The sequence below is a fragment of the Hippoglossus hippoglossus genome, chromosome 11 (genome assembly GCF_009819705.1).
Source record: "Hippoglossus hippoglossus isolate fHipHip1 chromosome 11, fHipHip1.pri, whole genome shotgun sequence".
NCBI classification, from domain to species: domain Eukaryota; kingdom Metazoa; phylum Chordata; class Actinopteri; order Pleuronectiformes; family Pleuronectidae; genus Hippoglossus; species Hippoglossus hippoglossus.
In genome coordinates, this window is record NC_047161.1 from 21,092,101 (window position 1) to 21,109,329 (window position 17,229).

The 17,229-nt window shown below is 40.0% G+C and overlaps 1 protein-coding gene across 13 annotated transcripts in view; it reads left to right on the plus strand.

Annotated features, from left to right (window-relative positions):
* Window positions 1-17,229, plus strand: part of epb41a (erythrocyte membrane protein band 4.1a) — a 68,151-nt gene that overhangs the window by 19,256 nt on the left and 31,666 nt on the right. For all 13 annotated transcript variants that reach the window (XM_034601142.1, XM_034601144.1, XM_034601147.1 and 10 more), the window contains exons 2-9: window positions 10,056-10,378; window positions 12,396-12,677; window positions 13,072-13,176; window positions 13,875-13,917; window positions 14,030-14,105; window positions 14,750-14,968; window positions 15,427-15,514; window positions 17,048-17,200. In XM_034601142.1, the coding sequence (XP_034457033.1) occupies window positions 10,064-10,378; window positions 12,396-12,677; window positions 13,072-13,176; window positions 13,875-13,917; window positions 14,030-14,105; window positions 14,750-14,968; window positions 15,427-15,514; window positions 17,048-17,200 (1,281 nt within the window). In that variant the 5' untranslated portion in view covers window positions 10,056-10,063. The remainder of the gene's footprint in view (window positions 1-10,055; window positions 10,379-12,395; window positions 12,678-13,071; window positions 13,177-13,874; window positions 13,918-14,029; window positions 14,106-14,749; window positions 14,969-15,426; window positions 15,515-17,047; window positions 17,201-17,229) is intronic.

Genomic DNA, 17,229 nt, shown 5'->3' on the forward strand with positions numbered 1-17,229 from the left:
CTCTTGACTCATCTGCCTCTCTATCTGTGTCTATATTTATCCCTCCCATCCTGATTTGTTTCACACTCACATGCTCATCATGTTTGTTCTTCATCTCTCGAGTCTGCTGGTGAACAAAGAAAACCATGCCGCCACACTGTACATCTCCTCCTTTCTTCCATATTAACAAACATTGACATAATCGTGAATTAGACACATATATCTCAAACATCACACACTAACTGATGAGTTCAGTGTGAAGGTTCATTCTTGACCTTGGTGATAGTTGTTTGACACAATAAATGTGACTGAAATTCCTCTTACAAACTTCTTTTGCGAGCTTCTTCTGGAGCTCAAACCAAAGTCGTCCTCATCTGTAAACAGAATTCATGACATATTTGAGATGCAATCCCTCAGACCCCATTTCTAGGTGTTCTGGGACGCATCTTTTAACATTGTTTAAACAAATTGGTCCAGGGCCACACTGAGGGACCGCTTGCTCATCTGGCCTGCTTCAGCCTCATAATGAACCAAAATCATTTTTACACTTCTTGATGTTTCATGACCAACACATTGTGATTTGCCATTTTAAAAATGTTACTTCATAAGAAATGTGCACAGTGCACACACACACACACACGCACACACACACACATCTGTATATACTCAGACAGCAACATAATTTTATCTTGTGAACAGACGTGGTCACTGGAGACTCATGTAAAGAGTCTCCAGTTTTTATTTTGTACAAAATGAAAGTAAAAGTTGCATAATTGTACAATTTGTCCAAATTCGTTGCAACATGAGATGATCTTCGTTTATTTTTTCAAATGAGTGAACAGTTTTAGAAGTGGATAGTAAAATGTTGACTTTACACTTTACACCTTTTATACAGAACTTGAGCATGAAGATTTAGTTTTTCCTGGATTTTTCCCAGATAAGATTGTTGAATTTGCGGCATTCGTCCAAAGCAGCTGCACACATTGTTTCTGAGCGTGGCTGAAAATGTTGGCAGCATTTCATTCAGGGAGGGCGCTACACCAGCATAATGAATTAATGAATAATAAATTAAACTGACAATAAGACCAAATTTTTGTATTTTCCATATAATACTGTCACATAGCTGCAATCAAACATCAACGCTGTATATTATCATGATGAGGATTTAGATAAAGAAACAAAAAACTCTTTATTTGTCTGTGTTTTGTACTTTGTAGTGTTTTGAAATTGTTCCTTGCTTCCTTCACCGTCACTGATGCCTCTTGTCCAAAATCTTTATCCCATGCGCGTGGTCGTGTGACACTTAACTGCCCTCTCCCCACACCGTTTCTGTTATGCCTCATTTTTTTGTGTATTGTTTTATTTTACTTGTGTCTCTCGTTAAATATTCACTGCCTCAGATTTCATCTGGGTCAACCTGACTCCCAGTTTCTGTGTTGTTGTCAGAGCTCATGCTAGCAGCTGTGTGTGTGTGTGTGTGTGTGTTGGGACAAGGAGGGAGGGGTGTCCAGCAGTGACTGATAGGCATCCGGCTTCCTCTGGCCTCCACATCAGCACACAGCAGCCTTTAATCCCACACACGGCCCGATTAAATTTAAAGCCGATTTCAGTCCTTAAGCTCACTTTCAGCACTCAGGCGACCACACAGTCTGAAACACTACAGATATGCTTAAGTATGTTATTCCTTTTCACAAATGCATTTCAGTTTGAACCTGTGAACCAGGCTTCACTCTGGGTCTAAATTTAAGAATCTATTTGAAATCTTAAAACTGCCTGGCCTACATCAAACAATTTAATCGTTACTTTACTTTGATCCGTGTTTGACTGTATTATTGCTCAGTGTAGAATGCAAGATCGTTTCCATTACTTGAGCTTCTACAAAGCAATGGATTAAGAAAGAATACAAGTACAGGTATGTGCCCTGTATGGTCGGTGTGTTTAATGCCAGATGTTGCAGCATCTGGGTAAGATCTGTGACCTCTGACCTTACAGTAGCTCTGTGTGAAACCTTTTTGACCCTTAGTCCTGTACTGTGGAGCAGCAGAACTACGCAACCACTTCAGGCTATGAAATACAGTCTGTGTATGTTTTAAGATTACCAGGGAATGATGCGATGATGGTCCATAGAGGTCCATTACTTATTATTTGGGTGAATGTTTTTTCGCTGGATAGATTTGACCTCAACCTTCATCAAATTACATGCTGTGTGTTCTATGAATCATGTTTGGGTGTAAAAAAAAAAAATCTCTTCTTGTTGTTTGATGTGAAGTAGAAAAGGCAGAAATATAATATGTTGTACATTGAGGGAAATATGACTACTAGTATTACTATTGAGATGTTACAACACAACCATTGTTACTATAGGGTGCCTTTAAAGCAATGGAACGTTTTATTAAGATATAAATACAAGATATACATACTGATGGCAAAGAAATATTATAGAACTACGAAAAGTATTTACTTACATCATGGTAACATTAGAAATAATACACTGCAGCTGTCACTAATCCTACCACACATCCTCAGTGACTATACAAATACTAACAGTGTTGCTCCCTAAACCTCTGTCAGTCATAATCATCAGGAATAATGTCATATTGTTATTTTATCAGACATCTGCTGCATCATTGCAATTATATAATTTAGGAGACTACAAAGTTGTACAGCTCTAATCTTGTTTCTGAGATACTAGATACTCAGTTAGGAAGCATAGGTCAATGTAGCACCAATGGGTTTTTGTAAAATAAACCCACTGACCCATGATGGCTTAAAGTAGCACTTACAACTTTTCTAAAGTTGCCGTATTATATCATTTTCAGTTTATGGAAGTTCTGACCTGCATGGCAATAGTTTAACGCATCCTCCACTGACACAGAAATATAAAGTCATAATCAACATCAGATTTTTGGTCAGGCTAGATTACTTACAGACTAGATATTTCTTTCCTGTTGCATATATAAAATCACCATGCTGAAAAAAATCAACAAACAGCTTGTTTTGCTGACCACACTTCCAGGTAAAAGCTGATGTTCATATTTGGACTCAAAAGCTGCACACTCGGGTGTTCTCTGTGGCACCTGCTACAAACTGCTGCCCTGGACCATACGGTGTCTGAACAATCAGCCACTAGAATTTGAAGTCGTTTTTGTGCGTGTTATTCTCATTACAAATCCATCAGTACACCTGGAGCTGTGGAGCACACACTTTGACTTTTCTCTGCCCTGTCAGCAATAATGTGGCTGCGCCAGCATCCATGTTGTACTGCAGGCTGCCAACAGCTTTTGGAACTTCATGTGGTGGCAAGCTGTCCACCCTCAGTCTGCCAGCATACCTTTAAGTGTTGTTTAGAAAGTATTCAGACCAGTATTCAGACCACTTCAGTCTAAAAAGATTATCAGGCCAGTGGCCTTGGAGCCCATCAACAAAGTTTGATTGTGTCTGATCCTGCACTGATCACTAAGTGCTGATGTGATGCTACTTCAGGTGAGTAATGATATCTCAGTAACAACTGAAAAACCACAGAACAAAATTCATGGAGATCTGATGATATTATAAGCTAACTTGTTGTTGTTATTTATTGTATAGGGGATAGCATACTTTTTAAATAAATATGGAAAAGAATTGGCTTGTAAAGAGCTTCAAAACGATATTAAAACAATTTCTCTGTGACCTATATATAGGGGGGGGGGGGGGTAGAGACAGTTAAAGTCACAGTGTCCGTCAAAGAGTTCAAACTTCATAAGCCCATATTTCCCTTAATTATTTGGTTCCACAGGTTTCTTATGTGACCAAATCGGCATGAAAATATTAAGATTTGTGACAGTGTGGCCCAAAAGTGGGATGTTTGGACACGGAATGACCCATTTCTAGAATAAAACAAACAAAACTAATAAGCAGTTTCAGGACAAACTAGAGTAAAGAGGTGGTGAAGAGGTGATTATTAAGGATATTATTTAGCATGCGAATCTTGCTGCTTTCATATGGCTGCATGGGATGTAATGCCTGAAGAAAAGGTCTTCCATAAAACAGCTATGTGGACAAACAGATATTGTCAGAATCAGCCATATGAGCCTACTTTACAAATCAGTGCAGACAACATTATTGACTACATTATTCCTTTAGGCTATTTCTGTGCATGTGCCCACATAATTCAAGTTGCTGATGTTAATAAAACCCCTTCTGCAGCACACGGTGGTAAAGTGTGGGTCAAACCATAAACTGCAGGTTCCACCAGAGATGTTATCAGAGACAATCCATTCAAAGAAACGTCTGTAACACCACAAAAATCAATTGTATGACACATATCCTCCCCCTCCCCTAGTGAGCCAATTATTTGCTTTTTAACAGCCGAGTGTGTTGATGTTTAGTAGAAGTATGATAAGTGAAAAAAAGTTTTTGGAATTTTATTTTGGGGCAAAGTCACCAAACAATTCAGTAGTTTTCATCAGATTTGACATTATATACTTGCAGTTTTTATGTCCTAGTTCTCCCATTGAATGTACATCAAGATAAATGATACATCTATACTGTACAAAAATGTAACCAAATTATTCAGGATGCGTGCTCCGCCGTTTTGTTCTGCTGATGTCATTTGGAGTCAGAGTCTCTGCATTACTGATCGCACAGTTGAGCCATTGTCATAAGTCAAGCTAGTTTCAGCTGTCAATCATGACGTTTCACCCTGTATTTTATTTAATGAAACAACTAATTAAAACCAAACTTGAACACTTGAACATACTTCAGTGTGATAAGAAGTGCCTAAAATGACAGAAACCATCTTTGAAACATTTTTATTCAAATGACTTTGACTTTTTAGTTTGTGTTGAGGAATTTTTGACTATCCTCACACATTACTGTATATGCCACTATACATAATGTATATAGTGTAATTCTGTACAGAAGAATCGTGCCTGTCTAATTAAACAGATCCTCCCTTCTCTCTCTAAGCAGTACCCAAGGTCAGGTTATAGATAAAGGGCCAACCAACAGTACATTGTAGTGTCTACGTTGAGGGACTTTCATATCTAACTCAGATGGGCCAGACAGAGAGGCACCAACCTCAACTCTTTTACGTATTTCACCAGTGGCAAGACGTAAGGACACAATGTGATTTAGGATTACATACTTTAGGCTTAACTATCCAATAGGATGCGAACACCTACATGTAACATAGAGAGTGACGGCAATTCTAGCCATTCGTGGATGTGCTGTTAGCATGGGTGACGCAAGTAGAGGGAGATATATGCAGATGCTGTGCGAGACATCTTCAGACTTGGGGGTGACAATTGCTCATGTTACTCTGTTAGTGTTTGTATATTGTTCCACCTTCTGGTCTCTTTGATGCATCAAGTCTACATTAAACTCTTCTGCATAAGACATCAGCTGCTGCCTGAGTTCTCCTTTCACCAGCTTCCAGAAAACGTCCATAACAGTTTGGTGCATGTCCCATCCACTAATATGGAGGGGGCAGAGTTTATGACTTACACCTCAGCCAACCACAAGTGGGCAATCAAGGTGATTTTGCTCCACTTTTGGGGGCGGTCATGTCGTCCATCTTTACATAGTCTATAGTCTCTCCCCTTCATTTTGATGTCAGCCTGGTGCTGACTTGTGAGACAAAGACAGAAAATGTTGTAGAAATGCTGCTCAATTGTTGGGTATCAGGATGCCAATATATCAGAGCAGAGGATGTCAAGGATTATAATATCAGAGGCCGGTAGCTGCACTTTATTTTTTTTAAACATTAGTGGATGAGCTTTGCTACAACACAATGTTAAATATAACTATTAAAAGTGAAAGTATTATAGTAGAGCTCAATCTGAGGTGTCTCAACATATCTATTGAGGTGAAAAAAGGAAACTTGATCTCGCTGCTGTGATGCATCTTCATTAAGCTTGATGACATGAGACGGCTGGGATTTCTCTGAATGTCCTCATTGGCCATTGCTCTTTGAAAATGAAAGAGCTTCATCAGGGGTGTGTTTGCAGGCAGTGTTGCCAACATACCGCCAACCTTTCAGACTCCTTCAGTATTTTCTTTCCATCTAGCAGCAAATCTAGAGACTTTTGTGGATGAAGCTACTTTTCACAGAAGTCACCAGTTCTGTTCCATGAGAGAGAGGGGTACACCTCTCTGTGTTCAGGCTTTTCAGAGAGTGGAGGAGAGGTGTGGCAGCAGTGTGGTACCCAGATGGAGGCTGTGTGCTGTGTTCTTCCCATCAATGTTGTAAATACTGTTATTTTGATGATGTGTTCAGTTACTCGTGGCATCTATTGCACTTCTGTCCGTCCTGGGAGAGGGATCCCTCACATGTGGCTCTCTCTGAGGTTTCTATGTTGTTTTCCCCTGTTAAAAGGGTTTTTCCATACTCTGGTTGAAAGTTAAGGGCAGAGGATGTCGCACCTTGTTAAAGCCCTATGAGACAAATTGTGATTTGTGAATATGGGCCATAAAAACTCACCCCAAGTCACAGCTCAGTCGTCGTCTTTATCCTATGTGTCTGACGATTTTGTCAAACAATGTGATGGTTATAAAATCAGGACTTTATTGGCATCATTATAAGACTTTATTTTTCGGATTTTCTCACGATACCAAAAGGTGCACTCTAATTGCTCTGCCACTGCATCGGTCAGGATTTACTCATCAGAGAACATAAAGTCAGTGGTTGGAAGACCACCTCATTTGTCTTGTTTTTTCAGTTCTCCAAGATGTTACTTCTGAGCAGGTTCTGTAAGAAAAGTAAATAAATAAATAAAGGTACATTATGTCTTACATCAATGATCATCAAAAAATAATATTTTGTATTTTTCTGAAAAAACTGTAGAGAGGTCAACATACAGTCTTAGCTCAATTCAACTGTACCCTTGTGCATATAGTGTTGATCTCTGTGATCCTGATTCTGCCTGTTTCAAACCCTCCATCATTGATGGAAATGAGAGTGACCAGTACTGGGGTTTTAGTGAAACATACACATTTTCTAGCCATGTAACATTTTGTGCCTCACTTGCTTATCTCTCCTGGTAATAAATAACACTATGTCAAGCAAGTGCCCCTTTTAGAATGATTTGGGTCAATATCAAGAAATTCCCTTCGGACCACTGGAATGTCACTGATGTAAAGATGTAACAGAGATGTCCAACGAGGGGTCCCACTTCACATGCAGTGACGTAGAAATATAAAATCGAAATATATGATGAAAAAAGTAATTTCCAATTACACTTTGCATTTCAAGAGTAGTCACGTGAACAGAGGTATCTTGGAACAGTTTTTTCTTCCTCAGAACGCCCCCCCAACAAAACAGAAAACTGTGACCCATGCATCACCATGGATACATTTCAGAAGACACGAGCCCTAGCAGCTACAGGAAAAGCAGCTTATTGTTACAAAGATTTTCATACATCGCTGTCTCCCTTTTCTTAAATCGTCTGCTCTGACGTGGTTGTTGTTGCCACAGCAACATGTCTGACTGTTGTGGTGTGTCAGGTGGCAGCTGATGCAGCTCGTGCAGCCACCCACCTTCACTGATATAATGAAGTGACTGTGTGCAGCCATTAGACCATAAATGCCATCAGTCTGTTCTCAGGTGGCTACATTAGCTGCAAGCCAAGTGTTGTTGTAGTGTGGGGGGCATGATGGAGAATAAAACAAGTGGCTATACGACAGATAATAGATGATAATATGATGTGTGTCTGACCAGACCAGTGACAATCCCAGTTGTATCCCAGTTGACCGTAACCCTGACTGCTATTTTATTCTCAGAATATTCATTGTCATAGTGTGACGTGGGATGATTGTGGAAATACCATTTCAACTCTATTTTAATGCTGTTTTCAAACATGCCACTAATTTTTAAATACCTTTTTAAGTGCTGAAAATATTGAGTGTATAAATCTGTGAAAGTGCATGCACTCAAGACAACACAGGGCAGGATTCATATCCATACCTGCATCAGTGGTTCTGGGCTTGCTGACTCATGAAATAGTGTCAGGACAGATTTCATGAACTCAGTACAGCTGTTCCATGTGATTGGTTCCGATGCATCATCCCTCTCAGAAATGTGTTTAGCTTATTGATGTGTCTGCACATTTTGGGGGTGGGTGACTCTGTGTAAAACCTTAAAAGCAAAATATTGTCCTAAGGTCCTGTCTGATCCAAAATCATCATTATTAAGCTATGTGGTAGTTTTGGTGGTAGCAGCTGTAGTTTTGGTGGTAGCAGCTGTAGTTTTGGTGGAAGCAGCTGTAGTTTTGGTGGAAGCAGCTGTAGTTTTGGTGGTAGCAGCTGTAGTTTTGGTGGGAGCAGCTGTAGTTTTGGTGGGAGCAGCTGTAGTTTTGGTGGTAGCAGCTGTAGTTTTGGTGGTAGCAGCTGTAGTTTTGGTGGGAGCAGCTGTAGTTTTGGTGGGAGCAGCTGTAGTTTTGGTGGAAGCAGCTGTATTATTGGTGCTAGCAGCTGTAGTTTTGGTTGTAACAGCTGTAGTTTTGGTGGTAACAGCTGTAGTTTTGGTTGTAACAGCTGTAGTTTTGGTCTGGGCAGCTGTAGTTTTGGTGGTAGAAGCTGTAGTTTTGGTGGAAGCAGCTGTATTATTGGTACTAGCAGCTGTAGTTTGGTGCTAGCAGCTGTAGTTTTGGTGGTAGCAGCTGTAGTTTTGGTGGAAGCAGCTGTAGTTTTGGTGGTAGCAGCTGTAGTTTTGGTGGGAGCAGCTGTAGTTTTGGTGGAAGCAGCTGTATTATTGGTACTAGCAGCTGTAGTTTGGTGCTAGCAGCTGTAGTTTTGGTTGTAACAGCTGTAGTTTTGGTGGTAACAGCTGTAGTTTTGGTTGTAACAGCTGTAGTTTTGGTCTGGGCAGCTGTAGTTTTGGTGGTAGAAGCTGTAGTTTTGGTGGAAGCAGCTGTATTATTGGTACTAGCAGCTGTAGTTTGGTGCTAGCAGCTGTAGTTTTGGTGGTAGAAGCTGCAGTTTTGGTGGGAGCAGCTGTAGTTTTGGTGGTAGCAGCTGCAGTTTTGGTGGTAGCAGCTGCGGTAGTTTTAGTGGGAGCAGCTGTAGTTTTGGTGGAAGCAGCTGTAGTTTTGGTGGTAGCAGCTGTAGTTTTGGTGGAAGCAGCTGTAGTTTTGGTTGTAACAGCTGTAGTTTTGGTCTGGGCAGCTGTAGTTTTGGTGGTAGAAGCTGTAGTTTTGGTGGAAGCAGCTGTATTATTGGTAATAGCAGCTGTAGTTTGGTGCTAGCAGCTGTAGTTTTAGTGGGAGCAGCTGTAGTTTTGGTGGGAGCAGCTGTAGTTTGGTGCTAGCAGCTGTAGTTTTAGTGGGAGCAGCTGTAGTTTTAGTGGGAGCAGCTGTAGTTTTGGTGGAAGCAGCTGTAGTTTTGGTGGTAGCACCTGTAGTTTTGGTGGAAGCAGCTGTATTATTGGTTGTAACAGCTGTAGTTTTGGTGGAAGCAGCTGTAGTTTTGGTTGTAACAGCTGTAGTTTTGGTGGTAGAAGCTGTAGTTTTGGTGGAAGCAGCTGTAGTTTTGGTTGTAACAGCTGTAGTTTTGGTGGAAGCAGCTGTAGTTTTGGTTGTAACAGCTGTAGTTTTGGTCTGGGCAGCTGTAGTTTTGGTGGTAGAAGCTGTAGTTTTGGTGGAAGCAGCTGTAGTTTTGGTACTAGCAGCTGTAGTTTGGTGCTAGCAGCTGTAGTTTTGGTGGTAGCAGCTGCGGCAGTTTTAGTGGGAGCAGCTGTAACAATACATACACAGGCTAAAGAATGTGATGAAGAAAAATGTTTATTTAAAAAATATTAATGTTTTCAGGGTTATTTCCAGCAGGGTTGGAGATTTCAGGTTTTATGAACTGGGGGCATGGTATTTTTGAGGTTGTGGCTTTTAAGGAAAGAGTTTAAGTTGCAATTTCCAGTTTTCTACTTACCAGACTTTATTATGTTCAAATCCTCTCAAAGGCAGATTTATCAATAAATAAAACACAACAATAGTCATAAACCCATTTCCTCCTGATATTAACCGTTGATCTGTTTTTGTACCTTATCTTGATTTGCATACATACAGAGCTGTTTCTGATTAACTTGATTGTGTCCTCTTCCTCCACAGCTGTTGCCATGACAACAGACGAGGCGGAGAGTCACCAGAAGAAGCCAAGGCCGCAGGAGGAAGCCGGCCAGGACGCCAGGCCACCCTCACCAGAGGAGGAGCAGCTCCGGCCTCGCAACCGCAACTCTGCCAGCCGCGGCCTCTCCCGCCTCTTCTCCTCCTTCCTGAAGAGGCGCTCACAGTGTGAGAGCGAGGGGGGGGAGAAGGAGGACAAGAAAGAAGAAGAAGAAGCTAAAGCCCCCATCGCTGACCCTGAACCTGAACTGAGGACAGAGGGAGAGGTCGCCCTGGATCAGCACTCAGTAAACAGTGCTGAGGCTCAGGTAAGCCTGTATGCTCTGTATCTGCAGTAGTGGTGGGCCAAAACACAAAATCTGGTCTCAGTCTAATACAAAGTGTTACAAAAGACAGGATCACTGATAGTTATCCTGATACTCTTTATTGTAAAAAGCAGTGAATGTGCCGTCAGGTGAGGTGGAGAAATATGTGAATACATTTTTAACGAGACATATATTTGTATGACCTGTACATTACATACTGTACCAGACATATATATGTTCACTGCATGAATCCACACACAACAATAGCAGAGAATAGCTCAAGCCCTCTTCATACATGGAATGTAGTAGTAGTTTTCAAGTTGACTTATCTTAATTGATTTACTAACAAAAACTTATGTTTTAATTCAAGAGAAAAATCAAAGCCTGGCCTGCCCTACAACTACAAAACATTGTAGTTGAATACATCCCTAATGTGCTACTCATGCTATGCTCACTGCAGACACAGTGTATATGTTCCTAAGAAGCATTGGAAATGAAATACAATTGGACGGTACAATCCACTGAATCCACATCCATCTATCCAAATGCTTATGTAACATCACCTTCAAGTGTAACTACAGCAGTAAGATGTGTAGTCTCTAGTGGGTCTGTCTTCTGTGGTAATAGCTGATAAATATACACTATAAATAACCATTGTACGCCCTGTCACAAAAGGAGTGTAAAAGAAAGCACCTCAGAGGATTTCAGTGTAAACAGAGGGTATATCGTGCTGTTGTAGCATTTATCTGATCCCTTATAATTGCAACCACTGAATGATCTGTGTGGATTATCTGTATTGGTGTGGTGTGAGTGAGAGCCTGTGAAGTTTGGCAAGCAGCAACAGCATCTCACAGATTCTTGAGACATGGGACAAAACACGTTCAGCATTTGAAACTGCTATTGGGTTTAAAAATGAAAATAATTTCAACTTTAGATGTAATGAGGGATTAATTATAGAATGTATTCAGCACAATTATCCCCTTCAATGTAATTTAATAATTATTATATCAAATCTATGACACTTATTGTCTTACCACTACATCTTAAACAGCATGTCCACAGAGAAGGGTTCAATCATTCATGTGCAATAAAATGGATCCAAATATTTTTTAATGAGTAAAAGAGCTTGTTCCGTAAAAATAAACATTTAATAATACTTGCATATTTCATAAGGTTTCAAAGTTGTGTCCCCACCTTTTGTCAACACCGTCAGACATTCATTAAAATGTAATAAAAATCAGGTAATATTAGGGGCAGCAGTCACTCTGAAGGATCCATTTTCACATTCCACCTATGCAGAGTGCATCCATGGCAGACTGGGTCAAGTAAGGTATAGTTTGAGAGTATTTTAAATCTTAATGTTAATATGTCCTGTGTCACCACCATGATATGTCAACACCGTCTTCACACACCGAGTGTTTAGATCATTTTATTCTCCTGAAGTAGATTCTGTTAGCATCTGGCATCAAGCTGAAAAGAAAATGTCTGAGGGTGGTGACAGGCCAATTACGGAGTTGACATTCAATCAGAGGTTTTTTGAGTCATTTGAGTCAAATATAGAAATAGCTTATTAGTTTGTCTAATTAATACTAAATATGTGACATCAGCATTTTCTGCTTTTTTATTGTTTTTGTGAATTGATAGTCATCAACTCTATCAGGGTTTAGGAAACGTAGGGCGTACACACATAATGGTGAAGCTACATAGACACACTTTATGGGTCTAGCATAATGTGAGTGAAAATGTATTTGTGTTTTGGGTGTCTGATGGTGGTTTAAGGTTGTATCAAAGCATACCTCAGTAGCTTAGTACATGGTAGATACATACATGTAGTCTAATTTTTCTGATGTTAAGGTTTCATTTTTTCAATATGGGACCCTGTTTTGTCCCACTTCTCAAGAATCAGTGCTCTGTTTCATTGTGACACACAGCCAGTTTAACTTGATACTGACGCCTTTACTCACAAGGACAGTTGATGAAGAAAGTGTGAACTGCATTGTGATCAAACTGTCTCTGTCAGGCTGTCCAGGTAGAGAAGAAAGAAGCTGAGGCAGAGGAGGAGGAGGGTGGAAAGGACAAAGAAAACGATAAGGAGAAAGGAGAGGAGGCTGCCCTGGAGAACGAGGAGGACAAAGACAGGGAGGAGGAGAAGGAGTCTGGTCCTGAAGGAGGCAGTAAGGGAGAGAACGAGGAGAAGACAACAGAGGAGGAGGCCAAAGCTCCCAGAGCTCCACGCCGACCCAAGACCATGCAGATCAAGATCACTCTGCTCGATGACGCTCTGTATGAGTGTGAGCTGGACGTAAGATCACTTCTCATTTTTATTTGTTTTGCCATACATCATGAAAGAAGAACAAAGAAGGAACATTTTATGTCAAATTTTATATCAAAATTATTTGATATTAACGGTTATAGATACTGTAATAAAGTAAATAGTGCTTAACCAGGTTTATGCTAGTTAACAGGGGCTATTAAAATTCCCACAACACAAAGTCTTGTATTTAAGTTGCTTATTTTGTTTGATTAAAAGTCTTGTCTGGTCACTGATTTACTAAATTATTTAGTGGAGTGGCGATTCTTAAAATTCTACAAATGTAACTGACAACCTGTTTCTGCCGTCTTTTCTATTCCTCTATAAAACATATTGCTGTTGCCAAATTTGTCTCATTCTTGTCCCCTTTATGTATTTGTATCAGAAACATGCCACAGGCCAGGAGCTGTTCATGAAAGTGTGTGACCATCTCAACCTGCTGGAGAAAGACTACTATGGCCTTGTCATCTGGGACACGCCTACCATGAGGGTGAGCTGGATTCTGACTGTCAGCAGTTAGTATCAGTCTAACTTAAGTGGGAACAAAATCATTACTTGCAAACTACTACTACATTCCACGTATGAAGAGGGGTTGAGATATTCTCTGCTATTGGTGTGTGTGGATTCAGTGAACACATCTAGTTCATTATTTTATATTTACCATTGAACCTGTTTTGTCTTGAAACATGCATGTGATTCAGTAATGAACAGAGAGAGAACATTTTTATTTTACAAGTCAAACCTAAGTAGAAGTATAATATATTATCTGCAAAATGTAATGATGATAAACTACTCATTATGGCAGTACTTTAATATTCAAGAAACATTTTAACAACATTATTCTAAGTCATAACAATAAATTCTAATGTATAATAGAATCATATGTTTTGTGCATAAAATCTTTGAGGCTTTTGAACATACTTGTCTGTAAAAGTAGCACGTTTTGCACACCTCCATCTAATGATTGTAATGATACATGAATGCTACTACTACTTAAATGTCAGCAGTTAGTATCAATCGAACTATTCCAACCTCAATGTGCAGCAGAGGAGAGAGAAACCGGGAACAGTTGTGCACCCTCAGGTTTCAGCTCTGACTAGTTGTTATAATGAGAGTGATAATTATAGATGTAAAGATGTTATTAATAGTTAGAGTTATTAATGTTTCATCTCTCATTTTCTTGATCAGACTTGGATGGACCTGGCCAAGGAGATCCGCAGGCAGGTACAAGGTGAGCTTACATTTAAATATATATTGTGTTCTCATTTTCTTTTTTTAACATGTTTCTAATGTAGTTTTTATAATTTTTTTTCATCACACCCTCTGTTTTTTTCCCCCTCAAGGTGCCAACTACAATTTCACTTTCAATGTGAAATTCTATCCACCGGACCCAGCCCAACTTTCTGAAGACATAACAAGGTATCTCATGAGTTCCAGTGAATGTGTCAGTGACCGCCTACAAACATCATTTTATTGCATTCAAAGCTTAATGTGGAAACAATTGATTTTTCCAGATGATGGCTAAGTTTAACATTTTATGTGACAATCAGTGATTTTTGGAGCCCATATCTGATGTTCATCAATTTTTAATTTATGTTTCTATCGTTCTATTTTGTCATAGGTTAGAACATATTATTTTTGATATGTAAAGGAAAAACTTACACCATTTATGGCACCTAAGGGTGGGCGTGAGCTTAAATACAGTTCAGCAAGAAGCAGTTCATTTACTTAGACCCTTTCCTCTGGGTTAACTACCTTTCTCAGGGAGGTTTACACCCGGGTCTGTGTCTTGGTTGATTAGTCGGTTTTATTGTAAGCAAGATTATGCAAAAACTACTGGACAGTTTGCCACTAAACTTTATGGAAGGATGCACTCTCATCTGGTCTTGGTGGAGTGTCATTCTAATTCACTCCAAGATTGACATTAATATTGTAAGCAAACATTGCAGATGAGAATTTGACTGAGCATGACCGTTTCTTTGACCTTTGATTAATAGTTTATCTGTTATCATGATATCAGAACTTTATACACAGTACATGTAATCCCTGTTTGTGCATTGAAGGTACTACCTGTGTCTCCAGCTGCGGAAGGACATCCTGCAGGGTCGCCTTCCATGCTCCTTCGTGACGCTGGCCCTTCTGGGCTCCTACGCGCTGCAGTCGGAGCTGGGCGAGTATGACCCTGAGGTGCATGGCAGTGAATATGCGAAGGAAATGAAAATGGCTCAGGGTCAGACCAAGGAGCTTGAGGACAAAATGATGGAGCTCCACCACACATACAGGTCAGAACACTGCCTCAGCTAAGCAGTGGTTAAAGAGGCGCTCAGATTCGAGTGCTTTTTGTGTCCACAGCAGTTTTAAGTGGATCTGTCAAACCATAATATTACAAGTCAAACCTAAGTACAAAATATTATCTGTAAAAATGTAATGATGATAAACTACTCATTATGGCAGTACTTTAATATTCAAGCAACATTTTAACATTATTCTAATTTATAACAATACATTCTAATGTATAATAGAATCATGTGTTTTGTGCCTTAAATCTTTGAGGCGTATGAACATACTTGTCTCTAAATCTAGCACGTTTTGCACACTTCCATCTAATGATTGTAATGATACATGAATTCTATTACTACTTAAATAAAAGAGAGATTAGGAGAAAGGGGAAAAACTACCTTTCCCAACTCTCTCTGAAACAGTGACTACAGGTTTTCTTTGATTTCTGCTGCTGTGGCAGGATAATGAGTCCAGCCCAGGCAGACCTGATGTTCCTGGAGAATGCCAAGAAACTGTCTATGTACGGAGTGGACCTCCACCAGGCCAAGGTGAGAGCAGGAGCTGGTCAACTCTTCTCTGCTGTTTGTGATTCAACCTTCTGAAACTATATATAAATGTTGGGAAAGTGTACAGCGCTTTGAGTGGTCATCAAGACTAGAGAAGCACTTTATAAATACAAACCATTTACCATTTAGCTTTGTCTGTTCATAGATTCAATGTCATGCATCACAGAAGCATGAGTGACCACCAGGAAGACATGCGACATGTCAGCTTTTACAGTAGAAATCAGGTCAATCTCTTTGCATCAGAGCAGGGATTTAAACCAAATATAGAAGAAGGGATTTTTTTAGGACTGTACTGCCGCCCAGTGGATGATGGTGAGCAGTACAAGGAAGCTGCATCATAAAGCAGAGGTAAATACGAGGGACATCTGAGGACACCTTTTCTACTGACATAGAAATCACTGGTGGTAGTACATGCGGTAGTAAACATTTCAAACACATGGTGTGTGCTGATCACCACTAAAACTTTGCATTAACTGTCCCAATGTCATATTTGTATAAATGGACTGCATTTATATAGTCTGTCGAACAAACAGCTTTACTATGTTTCATTCACCCATTCATAAACAGATGGCAAACCATCTGGAGCAGTTAAGAGTTCATCTCATGGACACTTCAATAATATCTGGAGGAGCTGGGGATCAAAACCTTTGACCACTAGAAAGCCACTTTGCCTTCTGAGCCCCATGTAAATAAGACATATTAACATGTCATCAGTCCTGCAGATAGTCTGGTACAATGACCTGTTTTAATGCAAGGTAATTTTAGCATTTACAACTTTCACCACTCGAAAAGCCATACACTCAGGAGATAATTGCGTAGAGCACTCCTAGAATCTGGATGCAGAATCAAAGCAGCTCATTGACTTAAAATCCTCATCAAGTCCACAAATCTACAATATTTACAAGTAACAAAACTGAACTTAAGTAATTATTAAAAAAAGAGTGAGGTCAGATTGTAATCACCCTTTTGTTTACTCGTGAGATAGAACCAGTTATAGTGGCAGTCCAACTCAACCTCAAGATACATCCTGAAAAAGTGGATGTTATGTTATTGGGTATCTGTTAAAATGGACTTCTTGATCAAAAGGCAGGTAGGTATGATACTGGTCATTTAGCCCTCACACTAAAAACAAACCACAGCAGTCTTCTTGGAACTGGACCTAGACCCTCCTCTTCATGCGGGTCGAGTGAGGTCATTTAGTCATAAAATGCATCATACAGACAGTTTCCAAGTCACAGTAGCTAAGGTGAGCCAATACAATGAGAACATGTGGCAGAACGTCAATGTGTTGCACTTTAGACAGTGCTCTGCACCACCATAGTGAAATCATTATGTGGAGGAATGTTGGTTATCCTTCCACACGACTCTCATGCTGACTGAAGCTGCTTTGGTTTGCAGGGCAACAGACATTTTAAGACATTTTGAAGGTTCCGTCAAGTTGTCTTAGTTTACTGAAATCTCCAGTTCCTGTTGATAGTTGATGGATGTCTTTGTGTCTCTGGGTTTGTCTGTCAGGATCTGGATGGAGTTGACATCATGTTGGGGGTTTGCTCCAGTGGTCTGATGGTTTACAAAGACAAACTGAGGATCAACCGTTTCCCTTGGCCCAAAGTCCTCAAAGTCTCATACAAACGCAGCAGCTTCTTCATCAAAATAAGACCATCAGAGGTACAGAGTTTTTTCATATCGACAAACAT